This window comes from Amborella trichopoda, chromosome 12 (genome assembly GCF_054954075.1).
Source record: "Amborella trichopoda isolate Santa Cruz 75 chromosome 12, AtrichopodaSantaCruz75HAP2 v2.0, whole genome shotgun sequence".
Lineage (NCBI taxonomy): Eukaryota > Viridiplantae > Streptophyta > Magnoliopsida > Amborellales > Amborellaceae > Amborella > Amborella trichopoda.
Genome location: NC_142347.1, coordinates 9121349 through 9141793, shown reverse-complemented (window position 1 = coordinate 9141793; position 20445 = coordinate 9121349). Strand labels below are relative to the sequence as shown.

General features: G+C 34.0%; 1 protein-coding gene across 3 annotated transcripts in view; it reads right to left on the bottom strand.

The window, feature by feature from the left end:
* LOC18445578 (branched-chain amino acid aminotransferase 2, chloroplastic) overlaps nucleotides 1–20127 on the bottom strand; it is a 45945-nt gene extending 25818 nt beyond the window's left edge. The window contains exons 1-4 of one of the 3 annotated variants that reach the window (XR_016045159.1): nucleotides 19794–20048; nucleotides 11990–12136; nucleotides 2118–2203; nucleotides 792–966 (exon numbers count right to left, since the gene is read on the bottom strand). Coding sequence is in view for 2 of the 3 variants with exons in the window: in XM_011629248.3 (XP_011627550.3) it covers nucleotides 792–966; nucleotides 2118–2203; nucleotides 19794–19928 (396 nt within the window). In the remaining variant the exon portion in view is untranslated. Of the gene's footprint in view, nucleotides 1–791; nucleotides 967–2117; nucleotides 2204–11989; nucleotides 12137–19793 lie in introns of those variants that run through there. The other 2 variants (XM_011629248.3, XM_088852694.1) reach the window with 2 other exon arrangements.
* Between the last annotated feature and the right edge of the window lie 318 nt (nucleotides 20128–20445).

The window sequence follows — 20445 nt, the reverse complement described above, 5'->3', positions numbered from 1 at the left end:
TTTACAGGTACTACTAGATTAATCCCCCAAATTCACAGTTGGAATCAATTCATCTAGCAAGCTGGTATCTCAATCAAGCAGACATTAAGTTCATCCAAAACAAAACAACATCAAAGACAACAACAAAGTGAGAAGGCAAAACTTGATTAACAACCAAAACAGACTAGGTGAAGCAAAATAAGAGAAGGGAATCCATGGGCTTTCACTCTACGAGTAAATTCATGATGAATGAACTAATGAACAATCTCAAAAGAGTGTAGAGTTTTTCAAATAACACAAAAGATTTGGTGTTATCTTGACATTCGGCACCCTTAATTTTATTGAATAGTCAATTCAGCAAAGACCAAGAATCATAAAAAACTAGAAAGATGATACATTTGAAGAGAATCATTTAAGCTACTAACTATTTCAGATGCATTATGTATTAGGTTGATAAAGTTGAGCAAAATACAATAGTTACACATTGGAAAAGGAAGAAAGGTGGTCATAAATTGGTCCTTGAAGGATTACACTACTACCTTGCAAGAGATGAGCCACTTGTATAGAAGATTATCTAGAAAAGCCTATTGCTGCATAATCACAAAAAAGAAAAATAAAAAAAGTCCACATCCAACAACGGTAGATAACAAGGATTGTATTAATAATAACAATAATTAAAATAGTGACTAAATAATCAAACATGAATTCATACAGAAGATATTCAAATATACTCCAACTGAAAAAGTATCTAAAATGAGAACTATTATGAGAATTCAGACAATGCTGGAAGCTAAGGATCAAGTTTCACTAACCTGAGCATAATTTAAGACTCCAGCTGATGGGCTCAACTCAATGTTTCCATATTGATGCAATTTTCCATGAGAGAAACTCCCATCTTTAGCACATTTCATCATATACATATAATCAGTTGGTTTAATCCCATATATAAGGTTATCCCAATCAATATCAGCCAACTCTTCAACCTCCCTGCATCACATTAATCAAGCACGTCAATAAGCAATCCCCATTGCATATACCTGCATATATTCGATCATAAAACGAATGCCAATATAGCACACAAATTTCTAATATGAAGCACAAAGAATATGAGCATTTCATCATTCCCCATTTCCCACTTGTGCTACTACAAAAAGCAAATTGCATTTCGATTCTGTATCCGACCATGAAAAAAGCAAATTGCATTCCGATTCTGTATCCGACCATGAAACAATAGCTTGTTCTTATTAACAGATACGCATGTGACATAAGAAACACATAATCCTGATTCAGACTTTGGCCATATGAAAACCATCTCACAAAAGTAGAAAACATATATAAATAAATATACAGGCAGATAAAAGTAAAACTAGCCTTGACACCAGCATACCCACTATATACCTAAGTAAGCTCCATATATAAGTTTTAACCCTATGGCATAGTTACTCAAAATATAATTAGCAAGTGTTTATTGGAATAAGTACCAACCCACATATTAGTATATATAATCAACCAATAATACCAATAAAAGACTTAATTATACAAAAACCTTCCAATCTATTACACACTTAAGTTTCTTTATGGATCATTAACTGTTTGAATCTTGTACACGCAATAACCCTTCAAATTGGAGGATCGGGTCAAATAGGTGAAAGTGGACAAATCCGGACACATAAACACACAAAGATATATGTGCTCAAATACATGTACATGAGTCCTATACATTATATAATACAATAAAAACATGGATTTACACAAATTTACAAGGGATTTAGAGGCATTCAAAGTTGCAAAACTGAAAAGAGGAACAAACTAGATATATTCTCCCTTGGGTTTATAAATGCCTGCAAGTGCGTACTCAACCCACTCTATGAACTCAGCTGATTTTTATCAAGGACTCAACCAGTCAAGAGTCCATATAAAATATCACATTGGAAAAAAGTAGCTGCGTGGACACAAATCAATCTCAGTGAACCTTTCCTATTTGTTAAGACATGTGCGAGAATAAGAGGCATATTGATGTAACATAAAAATGATTTCCAAAAGGATAAGCAAACATTCTTTTTCAATATATCTACTGAATATGTAATGTCAAAAGAAAATGCTATCAACCAGTCCTCAGGGGTTTCTTTCACACTAACCTAAAGGATTCCACTGCCATAGCTTGACACTTTGTTTGAGAAGAAGCTACAGCACTAGAACATATGAAGCAAGAGATGGAGTTGGACTGCAAAGATGTAGTTACAGATATTAGTTATTTCAAGAATAATTTTCTACATCTCCATTTCACATTCTCATCAAAATATAATAAAAAACAAAAATGGGAGAGTTAAAGAGCTCCAAGAACAAAGTCGACAGATGAATATTCATAATCAGAATAATAAAACATATGCATGGATAAAATCAACATGATACACTCACAAACATGAGTGTGCGCATACACAAGCATATGATGCACACTCACACAAATGCACGCACGCACTCATAAACACACACACACACACACACATATTTATATATATATATATATATATATTAAGATGCAGGAACTTGGCCGCATTTTTTGTATGTTTGTTGTGTAATTCTTCTCGTGTAAGATTTCTATATGGTGGTCATATCCCAATTTCGTGAGTTGTGCCAAATTCTCAAATAGATGTATCTCATACCCATGGGTGACTCCCTTCACAACCGGTTCACCTAGATGTCTGTAAATAATCCAAATTTATATCAACTTTATTTTGCAGACCAAATTGTAATGAACAGCTTATCCCCCCTTCATAAGAGGAAAAAAAAGAAAAAAAAAACCATTTTCCATGCTTGTCAAGCAAATATTTATCTTCTTCGGCTGCTTCTTGCCAATATGGTTAAGAGGCAAAATTAGGAAATATTTCCAATCTAGAATGATGAATTAAGATATTTCTTGTGCTTCTTCATGGTAGGCCTTGAATCAACCAACGAGAAGCTTAAGCATAAATGTGATGGAGTGCAAGATTATTCTTATTTCAAACATTTGTTTAATTTCAAAGGATATATATTTTAATTTTAATTTTAATTTTAGGGTTTATTTTTAGGGTTTTCAAGTTGTTTAGGAATTCTAGGGTTCATTTACTATTCCCTAGTTACTATTCAAGAGTACTGTTCATGATTATTGTTCATAGGTATTGCTCAAGAGTATTTTTCAAAGGGATAAACTATCATTATGAATTTTATTTTTTAGGATACATGGGTCAAAGTATTATTTGTACTTTTTTGTACTTGGAACATTTAAATAATATTATAAAGATGTGCGTAGGGGCCTAGGAGGAGGCAGTCACACGATTTATTAGAATTGAGAAAAAAGGAAAAACTCAGGCATTTGCAACCCCAACTTTGGCGTGGAGAATAAACCCTAGATTTCTTTGAATTTGCTTGTGTTTGGCTTTGTTTCTTGCTGATTTTACTCTTTTCCTACATCAATTTGGTATCAGAGCATAGTTTTCTTCAACAACGAAGCTGGTAAATTACAGCTAGGTCGAGGGTTTGCTGATTTATAGCCTTTAATAGAGAAGAACAGAAGGACCATGATTCATGTAGCCGATCCCAAATAATTGGGATAACACTTGGATGATAATGATGATGATCTCCCATATAAGAAGCTTACCTAGTACTACAACATCAAAATGTGATCAATATCTAAAAAGCTCTTTGATTGTTTGATGATTCAACCTTGATTTTCTTAATTTTAGCATCAAGTACCTTCATTTTCACCTAAGATGTAATACTACAATATCAAGAAATGCTCTACTTCCAGAACCCATAAAAACTAAGAACCCTTTGGTTCAAATCATACTAGTAGGATTACGTGTGTTGCACATATATATGAAATAAGGCATGACTAAAATACCAAACTTATATAATTCATATAATAGTATTATATTGTTAATTTATGATATGCAACTTTGTTACTTTTAAATTTTTATTATGGGTTTATTAATTTCCTAAAATTACAAATTATAAGAGAAACAACATGGATACTACATGCAACCCATGGATGTTAAAGCTCAAACCGAATAGCATGAGACATTCCAGTTGTAAATTTGATCTCTTTTTATGGAATATCAAGGAAATATACTACTATTTCTAAGAAGAATTTCTATTTAGCAAGTATTCAGTTAAACAATGTTTTCAATCAAAAAGAGATTGGGTCATGTTAGGTACTTTAGGAAGCAAGAGAATAAAACATGACATCTTTACTCAACTTTATCATCCATCCCAATCTATTATGAAAGATTTACTCAATATTTTAACCTAAAATTTGGTTATATTTTTCAGTAATGAAGTTTCATAGAGAAATAAATTAAATTTTATACTTTAAAAGTTCCTAAAAGGTATTAAAAATTTAATATGAAAAATATAAAAGATATTAAAAATAAAAATTAGTCCTAAATGTGTGTACATATATGATATGGACATCATAGAAGAAAATTGAATAAAAAATAAAGCGGGGATGGCAAGAATAAATTTAAACCAATAAAAGAAAAGTAAAATATCAATAAACAAAAATTAAAAAAATTTAGAATATTCAACAAAAAATCTCATTACAAATATAATTTTACGAAAGTTTCTCATTATAGAAAAGGGTCAAAATTAAATATTGAAAGAGCATATAGAAAATTATACTGAGGAACAAGCAGATTCTCAATAATATAAATCTCTAACCGTAGCAAATCCCGCAACTTAAATGAATACAAATTTTTTTAAAAAAATTATCATTATAAAGATGAGTAAAAATTAAATATTACAAGAGAAAAATAGAAATTTATACCCAGGATCAAACATATTGTCAATAATCTAACTCTCCAACCATAGCAAATCCCACAACTTAGAAGAATAAAAATTTCAGTTTAAAAAAATCAGAAGTTAGCAATAAGTAATATTGAGGAATAATATATATAAAATTTAGAAATCTTGACAATTTTATAGAGTTATTTAAAATAAAAATTAAAATAGCTAAACTACAACTATTAGTTACATATATAGCATGGGATCCCAATACATATCAACAAAGATTGAGAATGCCAAAAACATGCACGACTACCTATCTGTATACTTAAATCCTCCATCAAGATATGGACAAACTCAAATCACCAGCATCCTACACGACTAATTTATAATAATAAATGAGAAAATTTCTCATTGTGATTATGACCAATTGTCACATTATATTCTTATGTTTAAATTTAAAATTTATCAGCGATTTCTTTTATCATATGGATGTGTTTGTTAGTTTTAGATCTCCTTACATTTACACATGCAATGCATGATGAGGGTGAAAAGAAAGAGAGCTCACGTGGGGGAAGAGAGAGATACATAAATCCTAAATTTTTTGAAATTTTCAATGTAGAATATATAAGATATGTGAGAATTGAGAGATTTTAGGAGATGAGGGTAGATAAAAAGATATTTTAGAAGAGGCTCAAGGGGGGGAAGATATGGGGCAAGGGAGAGAGAGAGAGAGAGAGAGAGAGAGAGAGAGAGGAGAAGGAATGAGACGGCCAATGACAGCTTGAGACGAGGGGAGGAAAGTATCATACAAAGCGTTTACTCAACTTTATCATACATCTCAATCTATTTTGAAAGACTTTCTCAATATTTTAACCAAAAATTTGGTTCTATTTTTCAATAATGAAGTTTCTTGGAGAAATCAATTTAATTTTATACCTAAAAACTACAAAATTGAATATGAAAAAATATAAAAGATATTAAAAATAAAAATTAGTCCTAAATGTGAGTACATATATGATATGGACATCATAGAAGAAAATTGAATTAAAAATAAAGCGGGGGATGCCAAGTATAAATTTAAACCAATAAAAGCAAATTAAAATACTAATAAATTAAAATTAAAATAAATAACAATATTCAACAAATAAGCTCGCTGCAAATATAATTTTAAAAAAATTCTCATTATAGAGAAGAGTAAAAATTAAATATTGAAAGAGGCAATAGAAAATTATACCAAGGATCAAACATATTGTCAATAATCTAAGTCTCCAACCGTAGCAAATCCCACAACTTAAACGAATAAAAATTTTAGTTAAAAAAATCAGAAGTTAGCAATAAGCTAATATTGAGGAATTATGTATATAAAATTTGCAAATCTTGACAATTATGTAGACTTACTTAAAATAAAAATTAAAATAGTTAAACGACAACTATTAGTTACATATGTAGCATGGGATCCCAACACATATCAAAAAAGATTGAGAATGCAAAAAACATGACTATCTATCTGCATATTTAAATCGTCCCTAAAGACACGAACAAACTCAAATCACCAGAATCCTACACGACTACATAAAAATCACCAAAAATCCTACACAACTGCATCGCTCATCCTAAGCATTTTTCTTCAAATACTTTGATATTTACTTCAGATATTCTTCATATCTATAATAGATAAGTAGCACTAAAAAAGAGCCAAATAACAATGATTCAGAGAGATCGAGAGAGGATTTCATGAAACTCGTCAATGCATAACTTAGAATCAAATATCAATCATGAAAAAACTGCAAGAAAAAAACTCCACCATAAAACATATGAAGGCACGTGCTATAATGAGGAATACAAATGGGGTAAGAGATGAACTCTATCTTCCTTTAATTAATCAGCAATGTGGGGAATACAAAATGGGGAAAGAGATGAATTTTTTCTTCCTTCAATTAATCAGCAATGTCTATAAAGATATGAAGTCTCTCCTATATTTGTTTCTAGATCACAAATCTATCCATTTTTTTGGCTAGAGATGGGTCTAAGGTTTCCGTTGTTATCTCCACTATGGAGATGGGAAAAGAGATGAATTATGTTGTTATCTCTGCAGTGGACAATTGTTATCTCCGCAGTGGACAAACTGGCACGGCGGAATCTAGACTTAAACAATTTTTTTTTAATGTACTAATCTTTGAGAGAGACTCCACATTTAAGTGAGTGGGGCGACTTGGGTGAGTGGTGTGTCTCAAATTCCACGATGATTGATTAGAAAAAAAAAAAAGCAGAGAGAAATCAACATCTCTCAATTCCATTTTCAACACAATAACAACTTTCTTTAACTAAAAATAATTATATAATTATTGTATATATTTTTATATTTTTGTAAATATAGACTCTCACTTGCTTCAATCCATGGCTAAAACATCCCACACAATGAAAAGTATAATAGAGAAGTACACTAAAACTAATGAATCATGCGACATAGAGAAAACACTAAAAACTAAATTGTCACAAATAGCAATACCAAGGAAAAAGCAAACCCCTTTAACTCTGGCTTAATACACATCTCTCTCCATTAAAGATAGGGATTGGGCACCCTACGCGTTTTTTAATTTAGAAATTGCGTGCCCTACATATAATCTAGAATTAGGAACCACCCTCTTATTTTTTCAACACGTGTCCACCCCTTAGCAATGGCTTAATAATGTAATATAGATAAAACAATTCCTCTAAGGGTATGTCCTTATAACTCTATCCACTCCGAGGGGGCAACCTCCTTAATGTTCTTTCTCAAATCAAAAGGATCTGTTTAACCCTTTTACTTAGTTATAGTAAAATAAGAAACTTAATTAGGTGTAACCTTATCTTGTAAGCACAATCCAAGTCAATTCCAATTTCTAATCAAGTCTCTTCAATGAAGCCTCCACATCTACCCCACATGGCATTATGATTGACACCTTAGAGTTCAAAGACTTTCTATTAACTACAAAATCATATAATGGGGTAGGAGACGAACCCTCAATTATATAGATTTATTCGAAGATTTGGGAAAAAGTTTGAGCAAGCTTAGAGTACACTTGAACATATATAAGTACGCTTAGGAAATAAAAACAGACTAGAAGAAAATAAAATATTATATATAGGCTTTGGGTGGTAGCCTCCACAAAGTGGTTGTAGATGTAAAAAGGTAGCCCCTCTAAGAGGCATTATTTTCTTTCATTTTTCACCAAGTACATTTTTGTAGTTTCTATGGGATCATCAAAACTTGTATCAGAGCAACATCGTAGGATATTATTATAACATATGAAGTAAAGATGAATGAAATTAGTTCTATAAAAATAAGAACCAAACAAGCATGTATATCTGTAACACTAGATCATAATTTTGATGTTGTGGTACGTGAGATAACCTCTTGTGTAATGTGATCAAATATCAAATAGACAACAAGCAAACAACACAGCCTCATAATCTTTGCTCTATATAATCCCATATTCAAACTTTATAACTCCTCAACAAGTGGTTGGATAGAGTAGCAACTACTGTGTCACTGATTCAAAACACTAACTTGAGGTCAGACTTGTCAGTGTCCAAGCATTAGTCAGTGGTCAGGAATTGCTTGAGTTTCACCCAAACTGGACTGAGTCTCATGCAAATAACACAGTAGTGCAAACATGACCCAGTGTGACTCGAGTCAATCCTCAGACTTCTAAACTGGACTTAGTACCCCACCGTGTTCGAACGAGTTTGAGCCTCAGTCACAGTCTTTTAAATCATAGGTCTATATTGAAGTGTTTCTAATAAACAATGTTGATTTTATCTTTCTATGTCAATTGTTTATTAGTAAGTTTATAGATAAAATTTGCCACGATGTATGCATGATTGAGACCACATTTCATAAGCACCATTAACAGGGGCCACTCAAAGATAAAATTCTTTAGAGAATAGTAGTAAGCAAAATACCCTTTGGTCAAAGTGGCTCCCTAAGTTTTAAAGAGAAAGAAGAATACGAGAGAGAGAGAGAGAGATGTTGTGATTGAACGTGGTGAAGATACAGCAAAGGTGTGGCACATTAACAACTATTGTGCATCATATATCACATAAACCAACAATAGAAACAATATGGAATCAAAACAACATCATGAAATGAAAATACAGCAGTACGAACATCACAAAGCACAAAGATTTAACATGGTTCAGTCACAGATGGTGACCTACATCCACGGGAGAATGGTGCGAGACTTTACTTACTGATTCAATGACTTACTGATTCAATGGAGATTACAAGAGAAAAATGAGATCCAAAGCTCCAATTTGCACCAACTTTATCGCTAAAAAACAGAGCTCAAAGCACGGCTCCAAACACACTACAAATGTGCACTCTCTCTCTAAAATAGAGCCACCCATAGGGTTCCAAAAACCCAAGCGGAGGACCTAAAATTCCCCACTTTCTCTCTCTACAAAGGAGAGAAAACAGGGTACAGCAGAACCCTACATGAGCTCTCTCCTTTTCTTCTTCTTTTTTTCTCACTCTAAAACAAAGAGGAAAGCCCTTTTAAACATGAGACTCTCAATGCACCCCAGCCCTTGGATAAAAAACCAATCAAATAGTTTAGAATAAAGGAAGAAATGTCGACAAGAAAAGATAAAAAAATGAAATCCACATGTGTGATTTGGCTTCATACATACAACAATCTCCAACTTGAAGACAAATCACCAAACCTATAAAACAACCACCAATGCACAACTTTCCATCCTCTCGAGGTTATGTCACCTCCAACCCCGAAAGCCTTCTACACATCTTAATCTTTTAAATTAAGATAATCTTTGTCAACATATCTGCAAGGGTCTTCTTAGTGTGGATCTTGTCCTCCTGCAGATCTCTACGCACCAGGACCAACCGAATGAAAAGGTATCTGACCTCTATTGTTTTTTCTTGGAGTGATAAGCTGAATTCTTAACCGTACGAATAGCACTCTAGTTATCACAATGCATAGTATATCTATCTTATTTCACCCCAATCTGGTCAAGTAACCTCCTCAACCGAATCATTTCCTTTGCTTCCTCTGTCAATGCCACATACTCGGCTTCAGTTGATAACAAGACAACAATATTTTGCAACCTTGACATCCAGCTGACTGCACCACCACCAACCTTGAAAATGTACCCAGTGGTAGGACTTCTAGTGTTATGGCACCTGGCATAATCTGCATCTACATAACCAAACACTTCTAATGATGAGTTTTCAAAACACAAACATATATTTCGCGCCCCCTTCAAATACTGAAAGACCCACTTAATTGATTGTCAATGTTCGCAACCTGGATTAGACATAAATCTAGAAACAATTCCCACTGCGTAGGCAATATCAGGTCTAGTACAACCATCGCATATATCAAACTACCCAATACAGAAGTATATGGAACATTCTTCATCTTACTTTTATCTACCTCATTCATTGAAGTCATTTTTAGAAAAGTTAAAATGTGGAGCTAATGGTGTAGAAACAGATTTACAGTCAATCATATTAAAACGTTCAAGAACTTTAGAAATATATTCAGATTGACTCAACTAAAGCTCACTTACTTTCTATCTCTATAGATATGCATGCCCAACATCTTCTTGGTTGGTCCAAGATCCTTGGTGGCAAAATGTTTGGACATATCAAGCTTCAAACGCTTGATTTTATTGAGATCATTGCTAGCAACAAGCATATCATCAACATAAAGCAACAAAATAATAAAAGAATCATATGTTGAATCGTTGAAGTACACTCAATGATCAAATTCACATCTAGAATAGCCTTCACTCAGCATAAAATTGTCAAATTTCTTATTCCATTGCCTAGATGTTTGCGTCAAACCATACAATCCATTTTTCAACTTGCAAACAAAGTTTGGATTAGTTTTGTTCTCAAAACCTTCAGACTAATACATATAAATCTCTTCTTCAAGATCACCATGCAAGAAAGCAGTTTTAATATCAAGTTGTTCTAGCTTCAAATTAAGTTAGCAACCAAAGATAAAACAACTCTAATAAAGCTATACTTAACAACATGAGCAAAAATTTCATTAAAATCAACACCTGGTTTTTGCCCATAGCCTTTCACCTTAAGTCTGGCCTTATAGCGCATATGACCATTTGCCTCCTACTTAATTGCATACACCCACCTATACTTCAATGTTTTCTTCCCATGTAGAAGCTCCACCAACTCCCATGTATTATTATTATTATGCAAATCATCAATCTCCTCCTCCATTGCCTTATGCCACTTTTTAGCATTATGGCAATAAATAGCCTTCTGAAAAGACTCAAATTCACCACTATCAGTATACAAAGCATAATTTAAAGAAATATAGTATCTACATGTGGGCTTATTTAAGGAAATATAGTATCTACATGTGGGCTTGTAAAGACGTATAGATTCTCTCAATTTTGGCACAGGTTATAACAGATAGGCTTTCTTCATCTTCAATCAATCCAATGTCTTCCTCATAACTAACATCACCCCGTTGAGTTTTTTGTATTTGCCAAGGTTAAACAATGGGATTTTGGACTTGTATGTCCACAACAAGCCTGTCTTACTTTGACTCTTATTGCTTCTTTTCAAAAACATCACATTCTCATTAAAGAGAACATCCCTACTTTTTATGGTCTTCTTAGCAATAAGATCCCAAATCCTATAACATTTATTACCACCACAATACCAAAGAAAAACACATCTTCTTGACTTGGCATCTAGCTTGGCTCTACTTTCACTTGGCACTTAAACATAAGCTTCACACCCAAATGTTCTCAATGTTCATATGACACACTCTTACCTCTCCAAAGAATTTCAGGTATTTCACCATTCAAGGGTACACTAGGAGATCTATTGATCAAATATATAATTGTATTCTCTCTACAAAAAGCATCAAAAGCATTTGAGCAATATTCACTACCATTATTGGTTTACAGGCCTTTAATAAATCGCTCTGTTTCTTTTTCAGCCTTGGCTTTGAAAACTTCAAACACTTAAACCTTAGATGCCAAAGGATACAACCAACACTTTCTAAAATAATCATTTAAAAAAGTGATAAAATAAGAAGCTTCACCAAGAGATTTAACATTAACGGGGCCACAAACATCAAAATATATCAATTCTAATGCTTTACTTTTAATCATTTCTTTTAAAACCAACTTTACGTTGCTTACCTTTGGCACAATGATCACAAAAATCAAGAAAGGAATACTTAGAAATAGGAATAAGAGTTTGACTTTGTAATACCTTCATATCATGCTCACTAAGATGACCCATGTGACTATGCCAAACTTGCATGTCCTCTTGCTTACTAACTATAGCAATGCTCTTCTCTGCAGCATCATTCCTTTGAGTCGTGCCATGAAGAATGTAGAAACTTCCATCCTTCTGCCCCTTTAACATTGTCATGCAACATCTTGAAATCTTCTATAACCCATTTTCAAAAGTCATTTTGAAACTAGAGTCATCTAATTGCCCAGTAAAAATGAGATTTTTCGTCAAGTCAGGAACATGCCTCACATTACTCAATGTGTGCTTATTTGCATCTTATTGTTTGATAACAATATTTCCAATGCCCAAAATTTTGTAAGCTCGATCATGACTAAGATAGATAAAACCATCATCAACATCTATATATGATGAAAAGTATGATCTTTCTGGGCAAACACGAAATGAAACACCAGAGTCCAAGACCCAAGTATCTTCAACAGACAGTGTTGTACATACAACACTAAAGTGACTCCATCTTCACCATCAGATACAGTACTTTCTTTGGCATGGTTATCCTTGCTCTAGGCCTTTTGCTTATTCTTCAAAGCATAACCTAGGTTTCTTGTAATACCAACAAGTAACCTTCTTACTCTATGACTTGGACCTGCCTTTGGCATGAGATTTACCTCAAATCCAGAGGGTTGATCTCATTCCTCTATCTCTTGCTGCCAATACTTGATTTGATTCAGCAAGCTTTTGTGTAGATGTATTTCTAATCTCTTCATTTAGCAATGAAGCAACCACGTCTTTCAACTTAAACATGTTACCCATTGTATTTGTCACAGTGGTAACCAAGGTATCCCAACTAACAAGTAAAGAACTCAGCAAAAGCAAACATAAAATTTATTCATCTAAATTAACTTTTAAAGATCTCAATTGTGCAGAAATAGAATTAAATTCACTCACATGAGCTCTAATGGTTGAATCTTCTTTCATTTTTAAAACTTTTTCAGCGCATTCATTTTATTTGCGCCAGAGGGTTGTTAAAAACATTGCTCCAACAAAGCTATGCAAATGTTTTACATTGACAAACATCAAATAAACTTGAGGGTGAATTACAAGGTCTAACTGCTGCCAAACATGTTGATTAAGAATATCTTATTCCTAATCTTCCATTCCAACACGCATGGCATCTTTTATTCGAAGTAGTCTATCTAGTCTTCTCCAACAAGATATTTTCCGATATCATATTTCATATTGACCAATTATTTTGATTTAGTTTTTCAAATTCCATTGCCCGTTCCATTTTAGGAAAAATACAGTAAATAAGCACAATAACAAAACCATTTTCTTCACAAACACGATGAAACACAAAACCTAAGCTTTGATACCAATTGTGGTGATCGAAGGTGGTGAAAATACAGCATGGGTGTGTCATATTAACAGCTATTGTGCATCATAAATCACATAAACCAGCAATAGAAACAATATGGAATCAAAACATCATGAAATGAAAATACAGCATGAACATCATAGAGCACAAAGATTTAATGTGGTTCAGTCGTGACCTACATCCATGGGAGAATGGTGAGAGGCTCAACTTACTAATAAATGGAGATTACAAGAGAAAAATGAGATTCAAGCTCCAATTTACTACAAGTTTATGAATCATTAACAAGGCCCAAAGCAAGGCTCCAAACACACTACAAGTGTGCACTTTCTGTTTCTAAAATAGAACCAACAGGGTCCAAAAAACCCAAATGGATGACCCAAAATTTTTGAATTTCTCTCTCTACAAAGAAGGGCAAAACAGAGTACACTAGAACCCTACATAAGCTCTCTCCTTTTCTTCCCTTTTTTTTTTTTCCTCACTCTAAAACAAAGAGGAAAAACCCATGGGCCTCTCAATGAACCCCAACCCTTGGATAAAAAACCAATCCAATTGAGTTGACTAAAGAAACAAAAGTCAACAAGAAAAGATAAACAAGTGAAGCTCACATATGTGATTTGGCTTCACACATACAAAGCATGCAAAAGTAGTCAAACAAGAGGAAAGGCTTAAAAAGATGCAAACAGAAGGTTAAAGAGAAAAAGCCAACAACGGGGTATGAAGATCATTTTGAACTTCAAAAGCAAAAGTTTCCAAATTGTGAGGATAAGGTTGATTTGACGGGAGGAGGAGTGTTATTGATGAAACCCTTTGTCTCATATGCAACGTACAGAAACTTTCCTCGGCTCGAAGTGGGTCACTCGGCCGAGTCCAGCACATGACAAAAGGGCCCAAAAAGATAGAAAAAATATTTAAGAAATTTGAATTACAAAACGCATACATTAAAAGTAAAATCAAACCTAAAATACCTTTAAAAATTTAAAACAAGTATAAAAAAGTAGAGAAAACATGGACTTAAGAAACCCCAATTTTCAGATTGGGATATTTAAAAAAATCCAAAAAAGAATAATATTTGTAATTATGGCAAAAAAACACTCACCAATCATTGCCAAATGCATCTTAAATCATATAAAAAAAATTGTATAACTTTCATTTTTTCATTTTTTTTGGAATTTTTAAATACCTTGAGTTGTCATCCGTGCAAGAAAAATCGAACCGGAATAGTTAACCGGACATGGCCCAGAAGCGGTTCAACAGACCTAACCGGTATACCGGCCGGTTCAACCATTCTAACTATGTAAGTCTTGTGCAGTCAAAAAAGTGTTAAAAAAATTTACAAAAATACAAAAAATATTTAATAAAATATAAAAAATATATTTAAAGAATGATTAAACAAAAAACATCAAAATGAAGTTGATAATTAATGAAAAATGGACCTTAAATAACCAATTTATGCTTAGGGTATTTTTGAAATTTTTCACAAAAAGATGAAAAAATGTAAAAATAAGTATTAATGGCCAAAACAATTTCTAATATTTGTCACAATGATAAAAACATTAAAAAAAATGCATTACAAACAAAATCCTTTATTTTTGATGTTTTATATAAATGTTTTTAAAAAATTAAAAAATGGTCACTAGTCGAAACCAAAACTGACCAATTGGTTCCAATCTAACCGGACGGATACCAGTTTGACTGCTTGATTTTTCCTTCAATGGTTGTCACACAACTTGGAGGTACTCGGCGTAGCCCATAAGCGGAGTTAGTAGACTCGGCCAAGTCCCATACACTACTTACATGATTTTTATTTGAGAAATTTTTTTCTTATTCTCTATTTTAGGTTTTTATATATCAATAGATCTAAAGCCTCAAAATATATCTTCTAATCCATTAACTTTATCAACTTCTTACTATTGTTTTAGCCCTAACAAATATAACAAAAATACATTTATTCTGAACCCTGCTTTTCTATACACGATATATTCTCTCAAATTTTTCTCTCTTCGTTATGATTCTCCCGGACCTCTCTTGCTCCCTCTCTCTACCCGTATTTCCCCAAAGCCGTCTCTCTCACCCCCAACCCCTCTTTATCTCTCCCTGCGTTTTCCAATCACCCTCTCTCTCTCTCTCTCTCTCCGTACTTTCTAACCCCTCTCTCCCTTTGTTTTCCCAACCTCTCCCTCCTCTCTATCTCTCCCTGTGTGTTCCAATCAACCTCTCTCTCTCCGTGTTTCCGTACCCCTCTCTCTCTCTCTGTTCCCCAACCAACCTCTCTCTCTCTCCGTGTTTTCTAACCCCTCTCTCTCCCCCGTGATTTTGGCTTATTTGGCTACGTTGCCTTTCTATTCGGAATCAGGGGTTATTCTCATGGAGAGATAACTGAGAGGCCCTTTCTCACCTTAGATTGGATAATCAAGGCATGGACTTGGCGCCCAATATCAAAACTGGGCGAAATGGTGTGGCCTTGAGCATGACTAGGAAGGTGAATTGGTCTAACTGTAAATTTTGCTTATGCATAAATGAAACAGCCATGAATGCCTTCTCTGCAACTCTATTATTCACATAACATGTAACCAAGGCATTTCAACATGCTACATCAGGATCTGTAATGCTCTCAAAGACATGCTCTGCCATGGAAATGAGCCTTAATTTTCCATAGAAATCCAATAGAGCACACCCAACAAATAAGTTAAACTCAATTCCGATCTTTAGAGCATAACCATGCAATGAGAACCCAAAGTTCAGAGCCTCTAAGCCTGAACAGGCCATCAAAACACTACCCAAAGCAAATTCATTGGCCATGAATCCTCCCCATTTCATCTCTAGAAAGAGAAACAACCCATCTACCAGCTCTCCATTCTGAACAGTTCCAGTGATCATGGAAGTCCAAGATACAAGGTTTCTCTCAGGAATTCGATCAAAAACTTTGCGGGCTTCGCCCAAGTAGTGGCACTTGGAATACATTACGAGCAAATTGTTCAGCACAAATGTGTTCTTGATGAACCCGTACTTGAGAGCAAATTGTTCGGTAAAATGTGTTCTTGATGAACCCATACCTGATTATTTGAGCATGGACATGAGCACCAGCCATTCGGGATTTGCTCTTGCAGGAGAGAGAGAGAGAGTAAATAAGAACAGGAGAGAGATTCTGTCAAACATGGGGTTCTAGAGAGACGTGTTTATGGGTGTTAGGCTTAAAAGCATGGACTTGGAGAGTAGTTCTTAACCCTGTGCAGAATTTTAGAGAGAGAAGGGAGAGGAATTGACAAGTCTCTCCTAAGATTAATCCGATCACCAAAATATTGAAAATATTGAATAATGGGGAGAGAGGTTGGAAATCACGGAGAGAGAGAGGGGCTGAGAACACGCCGGGAGATAGAGAGGGATTTGGGGAAACACGGGAAAGAGAGACGGGGGAAGAGAGACGAAAATTGGGCAGAGAAGGATTTAGGGGAAAATGATGTGAAAAGAGAGAAATAACGGGTTAAAAAAATATATGTCTTTTTTATATTTGTTTAAAAATAAATAAATTTTAAAATAATAGAGTTAGTTTAAAGGTTAAAAGATAAAAAATTAGAATATCTATGATTTAATATATGGTTTGAAATAAAATTTTAAAATAAAAGATTTAAAGATTTTTTTTTTTTTTTGTTGAAGTTGTTAGCATTTGTATTGAGTATGGAAGATGTCCATGAAAGAAAAAATAGGCTCCCCACATGTCGAGAGCTCTATACAAAACCATCAAAAGGGTGGCCTGAGTAACTGCTTATATGAAAATTCATTAATAAGAAACAAAACAAAGTACTGCTCCAAGGAATGATTAGGGTGAAGGCACGCTAATAGTACTAGACCAAGCTGAAACAATTTGAATTTTAGTTGGAAGCAAATAAATAAAAATTGATCCACTTAAATTTCTTAATTTTTGTGGATTATTCATAAAAACTAGCAATAGAAGTGCATGTGATCAGTTGGGCACACGACATATTATTATTATTATTATTACTATTATTATTATCATCATCATCATCATCATCATCATCATCATCATCATTATCATTATTATTAGTACTATTACTAATTGAAAGTTGGACAAGGAGATCAAGCACTGTGTATATAATTTTTAATTATTTTTTTTTTATCATCGACTAGAATACTTAAAAAGTCCAAGTACAATAAAATTTACTCGAAACAAACAAATATATAAGAAAAAAAGGTTCTCACTTGTTGCCACTAATCACAATATCTTTTATTTAATAAACGAAAGAAATATAATACTTATAGAAATAACAAGGCACAAGAAATAAAGAGACTGTAATGCACAAAGCAAGATGCTGGAAGATTACCTCAATCGGACTTAGTACACCCTATACTGGATCTCGTCCTCCAATGACGCATGGGATCAATGGTCTATCTCCGATCTACAAAGTATGAAAAAGTCTTGGCTACTACCCTTACAAATATAAGAGCAATTGAACAACTTTTAGACAAAACCTAGACCTCACTATCTAATAGTAGTGGGGCATGCCCCCTCTTGAACCTAGCTTGGGGCTGCCCCTTACTTTACTGTTCTAATGGAGATAGATGAGATAACTGTCTTAGAGAGATGAGAAAGAGAGCCTAAAGGATGGCATGTCACCCTAGGTTTGAGAGAGTAGAGAGTGAGAGAAGAGAGGTGTAGAGATTTAGAAATGGGAGAGGCCGTTATTTATAGAGTTTTCAGGGGGTTAGGGTTTCTTTAGGGGTTAGTCATCTTTATGGAGATTAGACCTAGACCATTAATTATAAGAGACTTGTGGAGTGACATATCTTAGTCATCAAATCCTTAGATCAGCCATCATGATTCAAAGGAAGATGCTATAACCCTATCCTTCAGCTACCTAAACTTAATCCCATCAAATAATGAAATATGGACAAAATTATCAATCTTACTTTAATTTCCCAATGTCTACTTATGACATCATATATAATTGAAATCAATCATCCATAATTTCAAAACGTACTATATTATTTCAACTTGATTGATAGCCTTGGTGGCTTTATCATAAAATAATAAGTAAGATTTCATTTGAGTGGGTGTGCCACCATAGGTGGCCTCATGTGGGCCCCACAAAATTTTCCCGTGTGATTTATTTATAGTGGGCCCCACAAAAGTTTCTCATGTGATTTATTTATAGTGGGCCCGATAGCTCATGGTGGGGCCTCCATATATTTACGGAATTATAAAATTCATAAAATAATTATTAGAATATTGGAAATAAACATTATTTCTCTCTGAATATTCAAATACTAAAAATTCAATATCTCTTAATTTATAAATCTATTTTGTAAAATAAAATATCTAGAGATTTATAAAAATTTAAATAATCAATCTTAAAATCATTTAACATAAAAATAATTAATTCCTCTATCTTCTTGAAGCACTCTATCTTCTTCTGTTGACAATAATCTATACTGGCTTTCTCAAACTGACCCAACAGTTACAATGACCCACTGACCATGGGTTATGAAAGTCAACCAATAGGCAAGGGGATACAATCCTAATATGGATTACATGTTCTCCCCTAGAGACGAGTCCAAGGTTACACAGACTTGATGCAACCACAGCTCTATGGTTCATAGGGGTAACCTCTCGCACATGCACATGCTTCACTGTCAATGGTGACTTGTTTTCCCGATACGGCTATCATATGTACATGCCGTGTGATAGTTCGAGGATCAGGATTTGGCCCTCGCCCCTAGAAGCCTACTATCACGCACAAAGGCTACACAGTCTCTTGGCTCACAATCTTGGGCAACTCCGACCTCATCAAAGGATGACCCTGCAAACTCTCATAGGTTTTGTTTTATATGTTCAGGTAACAAGGGTTCTCCAACTCGATTGGCCTAGCACGTCAAAGTAACGGCAAATAGTATTCGTCTATCTCAGTCCACAAAGGATCATTCTCCCAACGAGTTTATGTTCGACCACATCAAATATTTGATTACCAGTTCTCATAAGGTCTTTAATGGCCATATAAACCCAAAATAACTTTGCCAATCTTGTCATGAATCGTGAACCTATGAGCAGAATAGCTAAATACGACTCATGTAGTCAGCCCTAAATGGTTCGGATGATGATGATAATAATAATTATTATTATTATTATTATTATTAGTCACGAACATAACCACTTCCATATTAATGTTGATAGTATTAGTGGTTCGAAAAACCGAGTGTAGCAAGCCAGAAAAAAACATATTGTTCGAACAAATATCAGCACATGAACAATAAGTATGCTAAACCATTGGTGTAAGAGCATCATGGTCTCCAACCTCTATCATGCAACCCAACCCAACTTCCAGGGGAAAAAAAAAACAATCAAATGAAAGAAGAAACGAAAAAAGTAGAAATACCTCAAAAAAAAAGAGTACAAATAAAAGTAGAAAAGAATTAGAAGAAAAACACGAGTACCTTAAGAGAAGAGAAGCAAAAACCAGGGCTTCTGATAGACTTAGTCGAGGAGAACCAACGCCTCGAAGGCCAAAACGTCGGCGATCCATGAAATCCAGCTTTCACAGAAGGCCGAGTCAGTACAAGGTTTTCCATATTCAGCACTTCGCCGACTCAGAAAACCAGGGCTTCCGCTCGGCCTACTACTGCTTGCTTTGTTCAAGTCCGCCTCCTCCTCACCAAAGAAGAAGGTAGTAATGCATGGCTTCCTTTGTGTTTTTTTTCATAACCTCGGGACAAGAATTCTTGTTTTCGTTTCCATTAATTGCATGATTCCAATCTTTGATTATTATATTAGTATTAGCATTATTGTTGTTGTTAAATAATGGAGCAATTGAGTTGGGACCAAAGGTGGGACCAATTCATAGGTTGGTGCCCATCCCTCACCATCTTTCTTTACTCGACCTTTACGTGCACTTTCTTATCTTTGTCTTAAAAAACACTTGAGTGACACGTTGGATTTTTGTCTTTTTTTTTACTTTTTAATAAAAAGTTAGAAAAAAAAACTGAATGTGTCTCTTACAATAAATGTTCTTAATTAAAAGGAGCAAAGCGTGTCTCTTGCAGTAAATTTTATTAATTGTACAATAATTGAAGATGAAGAAATGGAGAT